The sequence below is a fragment of the Dermacentor andersoni genome, chromosome 3 (genome assembly GCF_023375885.2).
Source record: "Dermacentor andersoni chromosome 3, qqDerAnde1_hic_scaffold, whole genome shotgun sequence".
NCBI classification, from domain to species: Eukaryota; Metazoa; Arthropoda; class Arachnida; order Ixodida; family Ixodidae; genus Dermacentor; species Dermacentor andersoni.
In genome coordinates, this window is record NC_092816.1 from 41,078,526 (window position 1) to 41,095,489 (window position 16,964).

Here is a 16,964-nt window from a genome sequence, read left to right on the forward strand (position 1 = left end):
CAAAATTGGAAAATTGATCACATCTATTAATAGCATCTTGTTTTTGTGTGTGTGGGTGTGTGCATATGTGTGCCGTCCTGACGTTTTTCTTTTCTCCCACCTAGCCAAAGTCGAGTGTACCACTGATGAAGAATGCGCCCTTGGAAAAGTCTGTGAATCGCATCGGTGCTTCGGTGAGAGACAAGTTGCTCTTATAAACACGTCCACTTTTAGGCCCAGCAAAGCTAACAAATCTAGCTGCCGAATTACCCTATGTCGAATCATGTTTTAAGAGACGTAGTAAAAAAAAAAAGTAATTTTACATGTTGAAATAGAAGTCTTCCAAAAGTGCTGACTTAATTAAAGATGTGTTTTTTTTTATAACAATGATTGCACATGAGAACACTTTAAAAGACTGCTTAAACAGATGATGTCTTTATTTTTATACGAATTTCTGGTCTAGTTATCTTGCAGTTTACAGTGAAATGATAATTTTAATGGCATTTGATTCAGGCATAGTTCATTCTTTGGCTTGCAACAGTTCCTTATGTGTATTACATTTTCGTAGCAGTATATCATTGTGAGTACCAAGTTTTGATTTTTCTTTCTCTTGGCGGAGGTGCAGAGATATGTGATAAATTTTTTTTTAATTCTGGGGTTTTACGTGCCAAAACCACAATTTGATTATGAGGCACGCTGTAGCGGGGGACTCCGGAAATTTGGACTACCTGGGGTTCTTTAACGTGCACCTAAATCTAAGTTTGCGGGTGTTTTCGCATTTCGCCCCCATCGAAATGCGGCCGCCGTGGCCGAGATCCGATCCCGCGACCCCGTGCTTAGCAGCCCAACACCATAGCCACTAAGCAACCACGGCGGGTAATGTGATACATGTAGATGCTGCATCTTTGTGTTGTAAAGGCGGCTGGATAAAAACTGCATCACATTTACCATTTCCAGATGGTTGCCGTGGCGACCACAACTGCCCTGTCAACCAGGGATGCTATCAAGGCCAGTGCCAGAATCCGTGCAGCGTTCGTGGAGCCTGTGGCATCCACGCTGACTGCGTTCCTGAACATCACCGTCCGCACTGTTTTTGCCCAGCCGGTTTCAACGGAAATCCTCAGTTTGAATGCAAGAAGAGTAAGCAAGAATGCCAGCCTTGTACATTGCGCGGCAGCAGTGCAAGCTTCTTCTCTTTTTTTAGTGTGTTTAAAGTAGCAAGTTTTGCTGCCAGCTCCCTAGTAGGTAACTTATGATGCTCCTTTCTGTTTGTCTGAATGTGTACCTCTTGTCATGCTCATACAGATATCATTACTCACTATGTAGACCATTCTTGTGTTCGATAATGGATGTAAAGTTAATTCACAATCTCTTTAACACATGGAATGCCGAGCAGCATAATGTAGTTAAATAAATATCTACAAGCCTGCTTTACGCAGCAACTGCACAAGTGTCTTGTGCAATTCATCACCCACGATTTGCAAAGTTACAAAGTGACGTGTGAAGAATGAGTCATGTTCTTGCATAAAATGTAGACTGACATGTTGAGCTTAATAGCAGAACTTCAAGATAAGTAAATGTCGCAAAACAGATGCGTACAGAGAAACATGTACAGCAGGACCGCTGCCATCTACGAACTGAAGTTTATGACGGAAAAAGACAGCGCATATACAACATTTTCACAAACACATGCACAAAAGGAAAAGAGCGCGCATACGTACAATGTCGTTAAAGCTGGTCATAAGTGTGCCAGTGCACCATCACATGCGACCTCCTGAAAAATCAAAGAAATAAATCATGTTCCTACAGAATCGATAGTGACACTTGGCATTGCATGCATGCACGCTTTTATCCTTATGTGACCTTGTATACGAAAGTGCTGTATAGGCGCTGTTTTTTTCTGTAATAGACTTCAGTTGGCTGTTGGCACCTGTACCGTTGATCATGTTTCTCCATCCGCGTCTGTTTTGCACCGTTTATTTATCTTGAAGTTCTACTTCCATTTATTTTTCCTGAAGCATGGCACACCACCATAGCTCAAACCAAGGTCCTACTCTAAAAAGGAAATAACAGCTGGTGTTCGGTGCGGACAGATTGTAGCTTAGTAGACAGTGGTGACAGGGAGCTGCACATTAAAGGTGGCAGAATCAGACCACAAAGTCAAACTACTCCTGTCAGTAGTGTGTGCTGGTTCTCGCTTCTTCATTTTTACCTTTTTTCAGGTCAAGGCTGCCGTGTGAATGAAGACTGTTTGCCTGGTCTGATCTGCCTTCGCGGCCAGTGCTCTCGTAAGTTCGAAGTTTAACCTACATTAGACCGAACATACTATACTCTGTTTTGTAATTGTGGGATTTTATACTAAAGCAATGAGCAGGTTTTTTGTGTGTATGACAACCTTTTCTAACATTACTTTTGTCTTTTAACAGCCTCCGATTTCTGTGCTTCCGACAATGACTGCAACAGAGGGGAGATCTGCGACAATACGAGATGCGTTGGTGAGACTCACTTGACTCTAATAATTAAAAAAAACACAGTGTTTTTTTTTTTTTTTTTGTCATTGATGTAGTGCATCTAGTGCAACACATATTTTGGTGGAAGATGGCTGCAGCCATTGTGCTGGCATGGTGTAGGGAGGCCATATATCTAGATAATCAGCTACATATAGTGCATTAGCATAGCTAAGTACAGACACATTTTCATTTTCTTTTAATATTCACAGCTAATTTAGTATGAGAATAACAGGGTCATTTACTGGGAGTGGCAACAGACGCAGTGTGATATTAAGGGCACTCACAAATACAGTTTTATCAATGGACTGAGTGCCACACTTTTGTTTGTCTTATTAACCCTAGTAACTTCAACAAGTTTCCCAACAAAATGATTAATAAACTTTCTTAACGAGAAAGATGCGGCCAGGGCAGCGAAAGAAAGCCAGAATACACAAAGGCGCAAGACCAGTTCTCTTATTTAAGATGCAAAAGTTACTGACTGAGGTCATGCTCGCTACGCATTGTCTAGTTCTGATATAGACGTCTTGCGTTTCCATTCCCAGCTGGTTGCCGAACGCACAGCGACTGCGACTTCTTCTTGGAATGCCGGGACAAGTTCTGCCAGGATCCTTGCAGACCGGGTGTCTGTGGCGTCAACGCGCACTGCCAACCCATCAGCCACTCGGCCGAGTGCCGGTGCCCGGCAAACTTTGAAGGAGACGCCAAGGTTCATTGCAGGGAAGGTCAGTGCTCTCGCCCATGTGCTTTTTGCACTTTCATTGTAGCTACGTTTGCTGACAGTTCCCGTTATATGGTTATATGGTTCAACAACAGTTTGACAATGTCCTCACCGTGATAGTGAGTGAGAGAACGTGTTACTGAAAAACTTGATGCCCTTTCTGTCCGGACTTTCCTCTACGCAGTGTCTGTTGAGTGCCACACGGACAAGGACTGTGGACTTGAGAAGATTTGCATCAGCAACCGCTGCATTGGTAAGATGCCGTACTCCTTGCAGTATGCAATTGTAATGATTACCTTTGCAATGGTCTCGTACAGTAAAACGTCATAAAAAGGGTACTTTTGTTCCTTCCTAAAGCCTTACTTTTATAGGGACTGGGACTCTGATATATCTACAAAACTATTCTTACACAGGAGCACTTCTTTATTCACTGGCATACAGTTAATTGACACTCACATACGATACCACTGCCACTCACATAAACTATCACTACATCAATGCCCAATCCCAAATTATGCTTATGTACAACACAAGCTTTGTGAGTGCAGGCCTAAATGTGCATCTTAAAACAAAAGCAAATTGCATGTGACAGTATAATTGTTTTTAAACCACATAAACACTTGACGAAAACCGTAAAAGAAAGCCAGTCATTCGCATGTCACAGCTCAGAAACGTGCCATTTTGTTTTTTTATTTTCCTTAGTTGGCTGTCGCATAGACGAACACTGTCCGTATGACAAGGCCTGTGTGGAAGGTGCCTGCCGCAACCCGTGCTACCAACGGGGAACCTGCGGGATCAACGCCCTCTGCCGACCGCAAAACCACCGGGCAACTTGCACGTGCCCCAGGGACAAAGTGGGTGACCCCAGAGTCCATTGCACCGTACAGCCACCGACAACATCCGTGGTGCGCGTCGAGTGCAGCGTCGACGAGCCCTGTGCAGACGGATACATCTGCCGCAACAGCGTCTGCGTCCGTGAGTAGCAGGCAGCTTACAATTAACTGCGGTTATTCTATGTTATTCTATGGGAGTGTTCACACATTACTAAAAGCCGAATGTTGTTTAGGAAATGGGGTGCAGTAACTGACTTTAGCTGCTGTTCTATCTTATCTAATCTCTTCTCTCGGTGGGCTTCACTTTCCAGTTTATGGCTGCTCCACTGATTCTGCCTGCAACCCTGGAGAAATTTGTGAACGGAGGAAATGCGTTGGTAAGCCCTGCTCAACCTCTTAAACTCATCAGATATGCATGCATGTTTTTATGAACGAGCATGGGGAAAAACTGAAATCAACGTGATGCATATGTAGCCAAAATCTTTAACGCAAGTTTTTCTTCCATTTTTTTGTTTAGTTGGATGCCGCAGTGACTCTGACTGCACCTTTGACAAGGCATGCGTTAATACTCAGTGTGTCAACCCTTGTGACATTCAAAACTCTTGTGGCCGACACACCGACTGTCGTCCGGTTGTTCATCGACCACACTGTACCTGCAAGCCTGGATATGAGGGCAACCCATACGACTTCTGCAACAAGAGTAAGCACTAAAAAGCCATGCGTCTTAGACCTGTTGCAAACCGAGTACATGCCTCATTTTGACCTCTGCTATCAATCAATCTCATTTGCCTTGAATCTCATCTCTCTTGCAGTCGAAATCAGGCCTCCACCGGAATGCATACACGACCATGACTGCTATGCCGGCAAGATTTGCGAGGCACACAGCTGCATAGGTAAATGCAGGCTTTCAAATTTTTTTGCAAACTGGGAAGAAGCTGTACCAACTATGTACTGTTTTCTGCATTGATGAAATTAGGAAAAAAAGAATGCAAGCTCGAAGCGTTCTTTTTGTCAGCAGACAAGGGTATCGTAGTGTTGCGGTGTTAGTTTTCTCATTAGGCTGATTCATTGCATTCACTGTGTGGCTATGGTATTCTGCCACTGAACGGTAGGTCACAGGTTTGATTCCTAGCCACAGCAGCCACATTCCAATGGGGATGGATTGCAAAACACTCGTACACCTACCTTTTACCACGGGTGCATGTTAAAGAACTTCGGGTTCTCTAAATTCATCCGGAAGCCTCCACCAGAACCTCTCTCGTAACCCATGAGTTGGTTCAGAACGCTGAACTTCACGATTTAATTTGATTTGGGTCTCTTCGGTTGAGTGGAAGCAACTGTACTCAACACGTCTGTGTGCGTCAATTGACGTGTCGCTTCTTGCAGTGTGGACAGCAGGTGAAATGTACGAACTGCTATACTAGTTTGATCGCTTTTCAAGGGCGCTGATTTGGGAATCTCACGGATGCTAATGTCAAGAGCCATGCAGTAGGCTAATCTGAGTCTTGCATTACATTTCTGTCCCTTCCTTCCCTCTTTGTACACGAACAGAGGGATGCCGCGGCGACGCTAACTGTCCCTTCGACCGAGCCTGCATTGGGCGGCAGTGCCACAACCCATGCACGCCGGGAATCTGTGGCAAGAACGCCAGGTGCCTCCCGATCAGCCACAAGCCAATCTGCGCATGTCCGTCAGGACTCAGTGGCGACCCCAACATCGAGTGCACTGTGTGTAAGTATGATTTCTTTTTCCTTTTTTTTTTTTAAGATAATCCATCTCTCTGCCAGATCACAGCAAGGGCTATTTGGTTACTTACATCAGGGCAATAAGCTTGTATAACATGCTATTATAATATGACATAAGCTCTCGTTCGTTACACTTTGGCGCATTTTGTTTGAATATTGTCATGGTGTCATTTATGTGTTATTATATTTTATTGTATATGTAAGTTTATGCTGTTGTGTTTCTTGCAATCATGCTTTTTTATGCACTTTTAGTGTGCTATTGGTGCCGGTGTACCTCCTATGTGTAAAAAAATCTGTTTAGATGCACGCCAACTGTTCTGCCAAATTTGTAAAGGAAGGCAGGCTTGAAGCTGCATCTCGACACAGCGTTTTTCATGCTTTCCTTTTCACATCATCTACGTGGATGTATTTCTTTGTGAGAAAATAAGTCGTATCGAATCAAGATCACTCGGTTCGCTATACTGGCTTCCACCCAATAGACAACACAGTTGTTCGTCCTTGTCTTTCTTGGTGCTGGCTTTTGTGCGGAAACCAGTGCAATAAACTAAGTGAATAACCAAATAAATGAATAGCAAATAGATAAGCACAGCTTGCTCATAATTCAGTTCATTAAGCAGCTCATCTACGGAATAATCATGATGGTTCACTGAGGCAGCTACCATCTGAAAAGCTTGAACATGGACTTTACACATTGTTAGCTTTATATTACTATTGTTATCTTTACATATTGTTAGCTTTGTAGCTATCGTTAGATAATGTGTTGGAAACATATGGTTTAATGAGTTTGTAATTCTACTATGTTTGTGTTAATGTATGCATTTTATATTTGTTTCATGTGCTACACATTTATGTGCTTTGTTCCCACTCCTGCTATGATTTGCAATGAGACAGCAGCCTCTATACATTACTGGGAAAACATAAATGAGAAAGTTGGACCTGATGAACTCTGTTCATCGTATGTTCATTGCAACTCTTCCTAGTTTCTTATTTTCTCTTTGCACATTTCAGAGATGAGTTAGTCTTTGCTGCACATTGCTGGATATGTCGCAATCACTGTCTTTCTTATTATTTTTTTTTGTTAGACAGTGCACATCTTATAATTCTCTGTGTATTATTATTATGCAATTGTGAAAAAAGGGTAAAAGAGTTAAATAAAGTCACATAATATTATGGCAGTAAGGTACCTCAACTGGTGCTTGAATGGCAAATTTTATAATGTTCTTTGCATTTCTGCGAAGGGTGTTTGTCCAAATCGCTTATCAAACCACAGAAAATCACTCCTTATCTTGCATGCTTTCAGCTCGGCAAGAATTCTGCTTCCACGACAGAGACTGTCCCGTCGGCCGCATCTGTGAGAAGGGAGCCTGTGTCGACGCCTGTCGCACCGACGATGCCTGTGCTTATGACAAAGCATGCATTCGCAACCGCTGTCAGAACCCTTGCAGTTTCACGGGTGTCTGTGGCGCTAACGCCGACTGTCGTGCAGCGAACCATCGCCCTGTTTGCTTCTGCCTGCCGGGCCTGACTGGAGATCCTAAGATCCATTGTGCTGAAGGTATGTTTTGAACCCAATTGCATGGTCACAAAACTTTGCATGTCATATGATGTTTTGCCACCTCAGAATTGCTTGTCGATTACTATATTTGGGTGCCAAATATTTTAGTAGTTTGGGCAGTATGAGTGAAAGAGCAAGTATCTTTACATCGTATTATCTTATAGATAAATTTTTCTTCTTATCCGTGCCACTATTGTGCCTCATTATATGCGAGTTGTGTATTTGCTATTTAGTAAAACTAAAAACATTGTTCCCACTCTTTATTTTTTTTACATGAGTTTCAGTTATAAGACCGCAGTGTTTATTGTTTGTTGAGGATTACGTTCATGTAGTGAGTTAGTGTGAAAGCTAGCCACTACTCTCAAATGTTCAGCAAACACACCGCATCAAGCATTATGTCAGAGTTCTCGTAAAAGTTAAATATTTATGCTTAGTTGTAGTGCAGCTAAAAAAAATTGTGGTCTAGCACCATTGTCTTTTCAGTGTTTTCTAACATGGCACAAACAGTAACAAAGGAGCTCCAAACGGAAATAATAAACGTACTGGGTTCTGTCAGAAAGGAATGAACATAACAGCAGATGTGCCTGGCACTGACCGCAGAACCTAACTTGGCAGGTCGCAGCAACGAGAGCTCAGAAGCAAGACACTTCAAAGGAGTCTTGCCTGCAGTAGAACCTGATTGGCATTCATGGTTTATGTAATTTCCTCGTATATATGGCCTCTGCAGAGAACATTGAAAGTGCTCTGTTCAGATCGCACAGCCTGCACCATACATTTTTTTAGAAATGCAACCAAAGTAGCCCCGCAAGCAGGACCAATAATGGGCCAATGTCGTCCTACACCATGCCAATGCCACCCAACGTAGGGTTAGAGTAGTCCAATTTTGGGCCTACATTGACCCTGCTTTCTGTGCTGCTATAAATGTTTTTCCCTTTACTTCCTTTTTTAATGCATCAGTAGCACTTTGCTACAGCATTAATTGCATTTTTCTTAAGTCAGTTTGCTTTTTTTTTTTTCTTTCAGTGAGGGAAGAAGGTTGCAAGCGAGACAGTGAGTGTACCTTTGGCCAGATCTGCGAGGATGCCTGCTGCATTGGTGAGTCTTGTCTGCTGCTTAGTGTCATTATATTGTTGAATGCTGCCATAAACACTTCCGACCAGCTTCACTAGGACTTGTATCCAACGGGCAGCGTTTATAGTGGCATGCTGAATTATCCTATGGCAAAATTTTATGACACTCGGCCATGCAGTGTGCAAGGTTAAGCTATCATCAACTGTCCCAGTGATAATGACCCCACATGTCAAAACCTCTGGTCATCGTCTTTATTCTTTGTGAACTGTACATCACATTACACTGCATCTTAACTAAGTACATTATTGCTTGTAATATGGGCTTGGCACCTCGTTGATATTGTACTTGTATGCCTAGCCTGCCCAGAGCCTTGTCCAGAGCTAAAAGCATACAATGTCAAATCTCCACTTGTCTAGACGGCTGTCGCACGGACGACCAGTGCTTGCCCAGCCAGTCTTGCCACCACAGCAAGTGTGAGAACCTCTGCCATATTCCTGGAACCTGTGGCATTAATGCACTTTGCGTCATTGCCGCTCATCGACCAGTCTGTTCCTGCGAGAGGGGCTTCATGGGTGACCCCAAAATTGAGTGCAGGCAAGGTAGGTGCATCTCAAGCTTTATACATATTCGGTTATATATGCCACTCTTGCCGAATGGCCCATTGGCTGTTGTTTTATTGAACAAGCACAGCGTCTGGAGCACCTAGTCATGATAATCTTAGCTAAATGGCTGCTGCACAATTTTGAACAGGGAACCACTCTTAGCCACAGTTCTTGCCACCTATGCCTACAGAATGGTACTTTGCTGAACCAGTCGGCTCCTAGCTTAAAGCAAGTTTAACGGATCAAGGAAAGCATTCTTGTCTCGTTTCCCTTCTGTCCACGACTGTGACAATGCCAATAATTTACCATTTGTAGCTAGAACATTGACGATAGCTGATGAAGGTGTGCCAAATTTATACAATGAACATGGATATAACAAATTATCTGATATAACAAAGTAAACCTCAAATGTTTTTTACTGCTATCAGTGTGTAACAAAGATATGTTTATAACAAATATTGGATATAACAAATTTATTTTTGTGTCTGATGCAATATTGTTATAACAAGGTTTGACTGTACTAGTGAAATCAAAGTGTCTTGTGACAATGAGCCAATCACAGACCAAAATTGAGAGAAGCTCTGTTCTGATGTAGATAGGTCTTCAGTGCAAGCTCCCACACACCCTGAAGTCTTTGGAGACTAGGTGCACATTTCAGTGGGTGTATGGAGCAAAGGTAGGGCGCAGCACAAATTTGGATCAGAGTTTTGCTGCTTCATATTTTATTGGCTGAGGTATTACTAAACAATTTCAAACTGGCTTGAAATAGATTGTTCCTTAGGGAGCAGTTTAACAATTTAAGTTAGAAGCAAAAGATCATCTTTGAGAGAGCATCATTCAGAAGGCTACTAACAGTATCTGTGGACCTGCTCATTCCTTTAATGATGCTTGTCTTCAGAAGCTTTCTGAGCAGTGTGCATTACTTGCGTAGTTCTTAAAGTATGACCCACCGTGTGTTGCTTTCAGAATGGGAGGTAATTGTTTATATCCATGTTCAATTGGTCTGTTTTGCAATAGCATTTTACCGTCTGTGCAATCGTAGAACCACTTTAACACTCCCTACTGGTGACTGGTAGACAAATAGCAACAACACATACTGCAAAATTGTAGAACCATATTCCTAGATTAGATAAAAAAAATTTCTTTTATATTTCTATTTACAGTTCCAGCTGAGCCTGTGAAGGAATGCCATGTGGACACCGACTGTGCCCTGCGCCATGTGTGTGAGAACCACAAGTGTATCTGTAAGTACATATGCTTTGTCAGATTTTCTGTAGGCACACTGCTAGATTATATGCTCCACAAGCAGTTCAGATTCACAAAGCAAAAAAAAAAGTGTTTGTATTTAATGTAGGATCATGGTCATATGTTCCTCCGTATTGCAGCAAGTTAGAAAGTGGGTGGCGTTTCATGTCATATATATTCCTCCGTATTGAGGTGAGCTAGAGAGCGGGTGTTGTCTTATTACACCTTGTTAGTAACTGCGTTTCTTACTTGCTGGCACCTGCATAATTTCAGTGTAATGACGAGGAGATTAATCCAGTGCACTTTGCTGCGGCATCTCTTCTAGAGCACATGTTGCTTTAGCACGTCAAACCCCACGATTCGATTCTTTTTTTGACAGCTAAATCTCTTTGTCGACGTAATGTGTTAACGTTATGCATGTTGTGTGGCTTACAGATGGTTGCAGGTCTGACGAGAGGTGTACAACCGACGAAGCATGTATTAATGGCATCTGTCAGAACCCGTGCGGCGTTTATGGAGCATGTGGCCGTAATGCCCTCTGTCGCCCCATCAACCACCACGCCGATTGTTCTTGCCTGCCTGGTCACCGTGGCAACCCCAACGTGGTCTGCTTCAGAGGTAAGCATTCTGATTGGTCGGTGTCGGTTAATTGCCTTTGCACATATCTTAGACATCTTTTAGTCATATCACATATTTTAGCGCATTTGTAATGTTCATGCTGTATGTTACTTTTGCAGCTGATGGTGTACTGTTCTCTATTGTAAATCTAGTAGTTCGCATAGATTTCGTGACTTTTGTACCAGTATAGAAATAAAAGTACAAGTAAAAAGAGCAATCAATCTTGGCAGAAATTTAGTTGTGATAGTGAAAATTTGCATTAGCTCTTGTGACGTAATGCTGCTGTTATGGTGAGCACTAATGCAGTTGTCATGCAGAATAATAAAAGATTAACATTCGTGCTACTGAATGATGTGAAGATTCCAATTATTTAGCAGTGTTTTCTTTCTAAATTGTCTGTCTACATCATTCATTGCTTTTATTTTTTTAATCTTCAGACGAGCCAAAGCCTGAATGTACAAGAGACAATGAATGCTTGCACGGATTCATCTGTGACAACAACCGCTGCATAGGCAAGTATATTTTTCTTTTCAGTTATGCTTTGTGTGCACAAAGCTTTTTTGCTGTCGACATTTTAGCAATGGGAAATACGGTAAAGTGGTGAGCCATTTATGGTAAAGTAAAATGAGTCAGCACAATAAGCCCTTATGACATTTTCATTATTGCTACACAAGAAAAAAGAAAAGTGTTTTTACTGATGTTAATCTATGATAAGTGTGTTTTTGACATGCTTGTAGAGAACAAGACAAAAACGAATGAAACAAAAACATGGAAGTAATTCTAGGCACGTGCTTCAAACTGACACTAGCCACCATACAGTCAACAGTATCTGTTGTGAAAAGGAAATTCGTCATCCCCTCGAGAGTAGTATCAAGCTACAAAGGAAGCCCATATGGTTTTCTCAGAAAGAAAGCTTTACGGTTGAATAAACATTCATCCTTGTCCGGTGATCAAACCTAAGACTAGGGCCTTTTCGGGGTGGTCACTCTACCATCTGAGCTAACAAAGAGGCTAGCAGATTGTAGAGCAAGGCTAAATTGATCAACAAGCCAAACCACAGGGATGCAGAATGCTTGTCGAACGTCTGAAGAGTGTCTGTTGTATTGCTTTTCATCAACTCGCCTGATCTCAAATAAGTTGCCTGTTAGCATGTTTCACGTATGCAAGCACTTTGCATATCTGAGCAGCCTGTTCTAACATGTGATATGCTAACGTCTTGCACTGTTTGCAGAGGGCTGCCGTCATGACAACAACTGTCCCAATGAGAAAGCCTGCGTCAATGGACAGTGCCACTACGTGTGTAGCCTGCCAAATATTTGCGGTGTCAACGCGGACTGTCAACCACGCAATCACCGTGCGCTCTGCTCGTGTCCATCGGGCTTCCAGGGCGATCCACAGATTGAATGCAAAGAGAGTGAGTCGGCTTTTATTTCATCATCTTCTTCGTACTCCTTCCTTGCTTTGTTTAAGCACCGCCACTTAAATGTGAAGTCTGATGAAAGCTTCACTGTAAGATGTAGTGACTTGAGTTTTGCTGGGATAGTAAAGTCTGGCGCTTGTTAAACACGGTAGCTGTCAAAAACTATCTTTTAGCACTTCTACTAAGGATTTCTATGTTACTACCCATGTCCAAATTAAGCATGCACCTCTGTCAAAGTATTTCTGAGTAGCATTCCCACATGAAAATGGGCTCTGAATTTCTAGCTGGAAATGGTCTTCCCAGCCAGGTTTCCAACTGGAATCAGCCCTTCCAGATGGAAATTTTCCAGAGCCAGCTGGAAATGGCACTTTCCAGCTTGAAGTGGAATCCACCTCAGCTAGTTTTCCAGCTAGAAGCAGCACTTCCAGCTGGAAGTTTTCCAGCTTCAGCTGGAAACAACTGGATACAGCATTTTTTAGCTGGAAACAGCGCTTCCAACTGGAAACAACTGGATGGAGCATTTTCCAGCCGGAAGTAGAATCTATCGACTGGAAAGTGGAGCTTCCCACTTGCATTGACATTTTTTGTATCTGCAACATGTCCATATTTAGCCCTAGGTGGTGTTTGTATCAGAACGAAGAGCTTTTACTCTTGCAGCAGCAGCAAAAAAAAAAAAAAATTTTTATTCGTTTGTGTTGTGACAACAATCGTAATTAATTGCATGAACTGCATGGAAATGCTCGTCACTCAGGGTACCTTTTGATCGCGATCGGGCTCGATCGGGATCGATTGCAATCGAAAGTAGGAGTTGCCAAAAAATATATCTCCAGGAAAACTGCCACTTTTATTGAACCTTACTTGTAGTAGACAAAAGCGACGCGCTCTTGATCGACACTGTGTTATCTTGCTACACTGTCGACGTCGTCTAGCGAGGAGCTTGCCCGATTGGTCATGATGAGCCGTTGCGCTAACGGCTAGTGTTTACAGCATAGCAATTCCTTCCCTAACAAAAAAGAGCCTTAACATGTGGCACCTTCAGCAGTTATCAGGCTGCAATGAACGCTGCTCCTATCTTTTCCTTCCTGCACGACGCCGCTACAATCGCCGCCATTTTTGTTGAATGCTTAGTAGCTTTAGTCTCGTATCTTGTCTTGATGTGCTCTTTTGACACTAATAATAAAATAATAGCCTGGTATTGCAATATAAGCATTTCTCGGAAAAGCTTGGATTTTTATTCGCAGCAAACAGCAGCATTACAGATGCAGCCCGAATATAAAAAATATGACGACGCCACAGTGGCCCTAGTTTCGTACAGCACATGGCGGAATCTGTCACGGCGAGGCCGGCGAGGCAATTTTGTGAGACAACGAGAGTCTCTTGGGTGTGCGTGTGATCAAGTTTTTGTGAGGAACCTGCATGATCTTGCGCATGAAGTAAATATTTTTGGACAGTTTCTTCTCTGGACGGCGTTACAAGTACAGGCAAGCGGGTATCAACGGTTGTTATTGCTGTACTTTGTGGTGTTGTGATTCACCAGTGCGGATCGAAGAGCACCGTTTTCTCCAGCCCGGATTCTACAATTTGGAGGTAATTATTTCACTTGCTTATGTTTTGAGCGTAAGTTAATGTTTGTTTTTATCCTGAATGTTGGCACGCTTGAGCATGATGTCATAGGTCCCTGCTGTACGTGATGTTCGTGTACAGGTTGATCATTGTTGTTTTGCGGAATTTGTAGAAATGGCCTGTGGCAGATATCATAATTCTTGTCGCTGAGCTGAATTATTCGAAGAGGTGGACATTATTAGCAGGCGAACTCGAAAGACATCTTCGAGTAATTAGCAAAAATTGACAAATTAACCTTGCTGCACATATTGAAATTAACGAATTGTAGCCTGTGAGTTTGCAAGATGCATCCACTTTAAATGAATTTCCAGAATTACGCCAGTTTCGATATATAATTTTCTGAAGTGCGAGGCGAAATAAAGGGCGTTCCAGTTACTTTTGTGCTCCAATACATAAAAGAGCGTTTTGTTAAAAAAGTAAGTAGACCAAATTTTACGGAGAGTTTCGTGACACATATTTTCAACTGGTGTCATTCTGGAGAGTAAGTCCAAGTGGATACGCCTGGCAATCTCAATGGCTACAATTCGTAGATTGCGACATGTGCCGTAATGTAATAAATTAGGAAGTTAATTATTGAATTTTTTAAAATTAGTTCAATATGTGTTTCGATTTTTCGTGCAGGTAATCTCCTCTGAAGGACCCAGCTCAAGGACTAGAATTACGGTATCTTCAACAGGCGATTTGTTAAAAATTGCATAAAACTTAAAAATTATCACGCAGCATATGTGAAGTGCTTGCCAGTTTGCGTAAGCCCCTTTTGTCTCCAATAGCCCATTTGAATATAGTGCCGTGCAGTGTTTGTGCCCAATGTTGCACAAACGTCTATTAAATACTAGTGCGTATATGTCAATCTGCCCAACGCAATAGAAGCACATTTATGCTGTGCTTTCACTGCAAGTGCGTGCTCGCAAACACATAGCCTCGAATGGCAGGCTTTTGAATTGGTGCAAAACAGCAATAACATTAAAGACTGGCCCTCAAGCTCTTGTGTTATTCAGCAGAAGAATGCTTCTTGGGAGCCTGAGTTACATCACACACCAAGTTCAAAATACAAATGAGCTCATTTGAATTCTATTTAGACTAAAGCAACACTCAATGGCGCTAAACAATTTAACAATCATTGCATAGCTCCTGCAGATCAGGTTGAGAGCCTCGTGAGAGCTCAGGTTGAGGCCTTGCGCCACATAAACTGTAAAAGGGGCTGTGATGAAGGTACACTGTGGTACTGTCCAAAGGCTGTTGATACAATCCACGTGATTTTGGTAAAGCTCACTGTTTACTAGAACTGAGTGGATTGAAGTCATGATTGTTTTAAATTTCACTCACTATGCCTAAATATTTCTTTCAGATGGTGTACAAGGCGATGTGCAAGTGCATTTCACACCTTGGGGAGCTGCAAGATATGCTTTCACAATCCTTGCTGCAAGTGTTCAAATAAAGGGTTTCAAGTTTCAGCACCATGCTGTTTTGCCTGCATGTATTTTCACCGGACCAGTTGGTCCTGTGGCCAGTCACATTAGGAACTAACTGTGACTTGCGACAGCAAGCTGATCCATGCGAGTTCTAGCCAGTTTGTATCCTGCTTGATGCGAGGTTACACCCTGGGATTTCACCTGGGCATGGCTCAACACCATGGCGACCAGTGCTGTGTGCCAGCCCGGACTGTGAGTCTATAGGTGCAACTTCAAGGGGAGTATGGTAGCGCGATTCAAAGACGGGACAAGAGAAGACACAAAGGGACACACACAGCGCTGTGTGTGTCCCTTTGTGTCTTCTCTTGTCCCGTCTTTGAATCGCGCTACCATACTCCTCTTGAAGATGCATTACCAGCAAGCCCACATCGCAACCCTCGTGAACTATAGACGCAAAGTCCGGGCTGGAGATTCTAGCTGAAACCTCTTCCAGCTGAATTACAGCTGGCATTTCTTGCAGCTGGATCCAGCTGGAACCTCTTCCAGCTGAATTACAGCTGGCATTTCTTGCAGCTGGATCCAGCTGGAAGACGTTCCAGTTGGGATATATTCCAGCTGGATTATAGAACCGGAAATTTCACCCAGCTGGATTTTTTCCAGCTGCCTTCCCAGCTAGAAAAGTATCCAGCTGGGTGAAATTTCCAGTTCCATAATCCAGCTGGAAGTAAAAACATTTTCACCTGGGTAAGCTGCACTACATTTAACAAATCGCTTCGCTTATTTGATCTAAGATAGAACGTTGCAATCACAAATGTTGTTTCCACTTTTACTTTCTTCTACCTCAAAATTCACCAACAATATACTGGAACCATTCTTCAGTATCTGCCTCATATGTGCATTGCTGTTTATCGTGTTTTGTCACCTTGGAGCCATTGAAAATTCGTTTCCTTTGCTTTTCAGTTCGGGAGCCAGGCCCCTGCTTCCAAGACAATGACTGTGCTGTCGGGAGCATTTGCAGCACTGGCAACTGCATTCGTAAGCTCTCTGTTTTATTTTATTAATCTTGCCAGCTTGGTAGCATTTCTCTTTGTTCTTGAAGCTGTAATTAATTTGTACGCTTTCATTAATTGCAAGTTTATCACATAAAATGTGAAAGCATATTGTATAGGTGACAACATTGTAACTGGATTTGTTCTAGTTCCGGTTCGACTGGTTTATTATTAGCCAATTCTAGAGCAATACTGAAATGAGGTCATGGTTATTGTTGTTGAGACCGACTTGGGCATATTCTGGAACATTCACGTATTTTAGGCAATACTTCAGATTTTGCATCACATGGCATTGAGGGCAGCAATTTGAATGCTTAGAAGACATCAACCCCGTGCAATGTGTTTGACTAAAAGACTGAAAAGCTAATGGGAAGCATGTCTGTTAATATGTTATTTTTTATCTCTTGCAATACTGTAGTACTACACTGAAATTCAAAAGGTTCTCTGCAGAAACTTATTTGAAGTTATTTTGAAACGGGGGAACGTAAACTCAATATAATGTCAACAGGGATCTCTAGAAGGCTTCACAACCACTTCTATTGCTTTAGAAACTAATTATTGCACAGTCAAAGCGATGTCCTCGA

General features: G+C 42.4%; 1 protein-coding gene and 1 long non-coding RNA gene across 2 annotated transcripts in view; both read left to right on the forward strand.

The window, feature by feature from the left end:
* Positions 1 to 16,964, forward strand: part of LOC126517357 (uncharacterized) — a 232,036-nt gene that overhangs the window by 186,739 nt on the left and 28,333 nt on the right. The window contains exons 79-97 of the mRNA XM_072286816.1: positions 105 to 173; positions 937 to 1,119; positions 2,202 to 2,267; positions 2,406 to 2,474; positions 3,032 to 3,211; positions 3,392 to 3,460; positions 3,910 to 4,182; positions 4,352 to 4,417; positions 4,558 to 4,740; positions 4,853 to 4,933; positions 5,592 to 5,771; positions 7,086 to 7,340; positions 8,364 to 8,435; positions 8,828 to 9,010; positions 10,177 to 10,257; positions 10,694 to 10,876; positions 11,314 to 11,388; positions 12,108 to 12,290; positions 16,292 to 16,366. Of these exons, the coding sequence (XP_072142917.1) occupies positions 105 to 173; positions 937 to 1,119; positions 2,202 to 2,267; positions 2,406 to 2,474; positions 3,032 to 3,211; positions 3,392 to 3,460; positions 3,910 to 4,182; positions 4,352 to 4,417; positions 4,558 to 4,740; positions 4,853 to 4,933; positions 5,592 to 5,771; positions 7,086 to 7,340; positions 8,364 to 8,435; positions 8,828 to 9,010; positions 10,177 to 10,257; positions 10,694 to 10,876; positions 11,314 to 11,388; positions 12,108 to 12,290; positions 16,292 to 16,366 (2,526 nt within the window). The remainder of the gene's footprint in view (positions 1 to 104; positions 174 to 936; positions 1,120 to 2,201; positions 2,268 to 2,405; positions 2,475 to 3,031; positions 3,212 to 3,391; positions 3,461 to 3,909; positions 4,183 to 4,351; positions 4,418 to 4,557; positions 4,741 to 4,852; positions 4,934 to 5,591; positions 5,772 to 7,085; positions 7,341 to 8,363; positions 8,436 to 8,827; positions 9,011 to 10,176; positions 10,258 to 10,693; positions 10,877 to 11,313; positions 11,389 to 12,107; positions 12,291 to 16,291; positions 16,367 to 16,964) is intronic.
* On the forward strand, positions 12,553 to 15,376 carry LOC126517401 (uncharacterized). The gene is made up of 2 exons (XR_007596182.3): positions 12,553 to 13,883; positions 15,268 to 15,376. It is a non-coding gene; the product is annotated as an uncharacterized lncRNA (long non-coding RNA).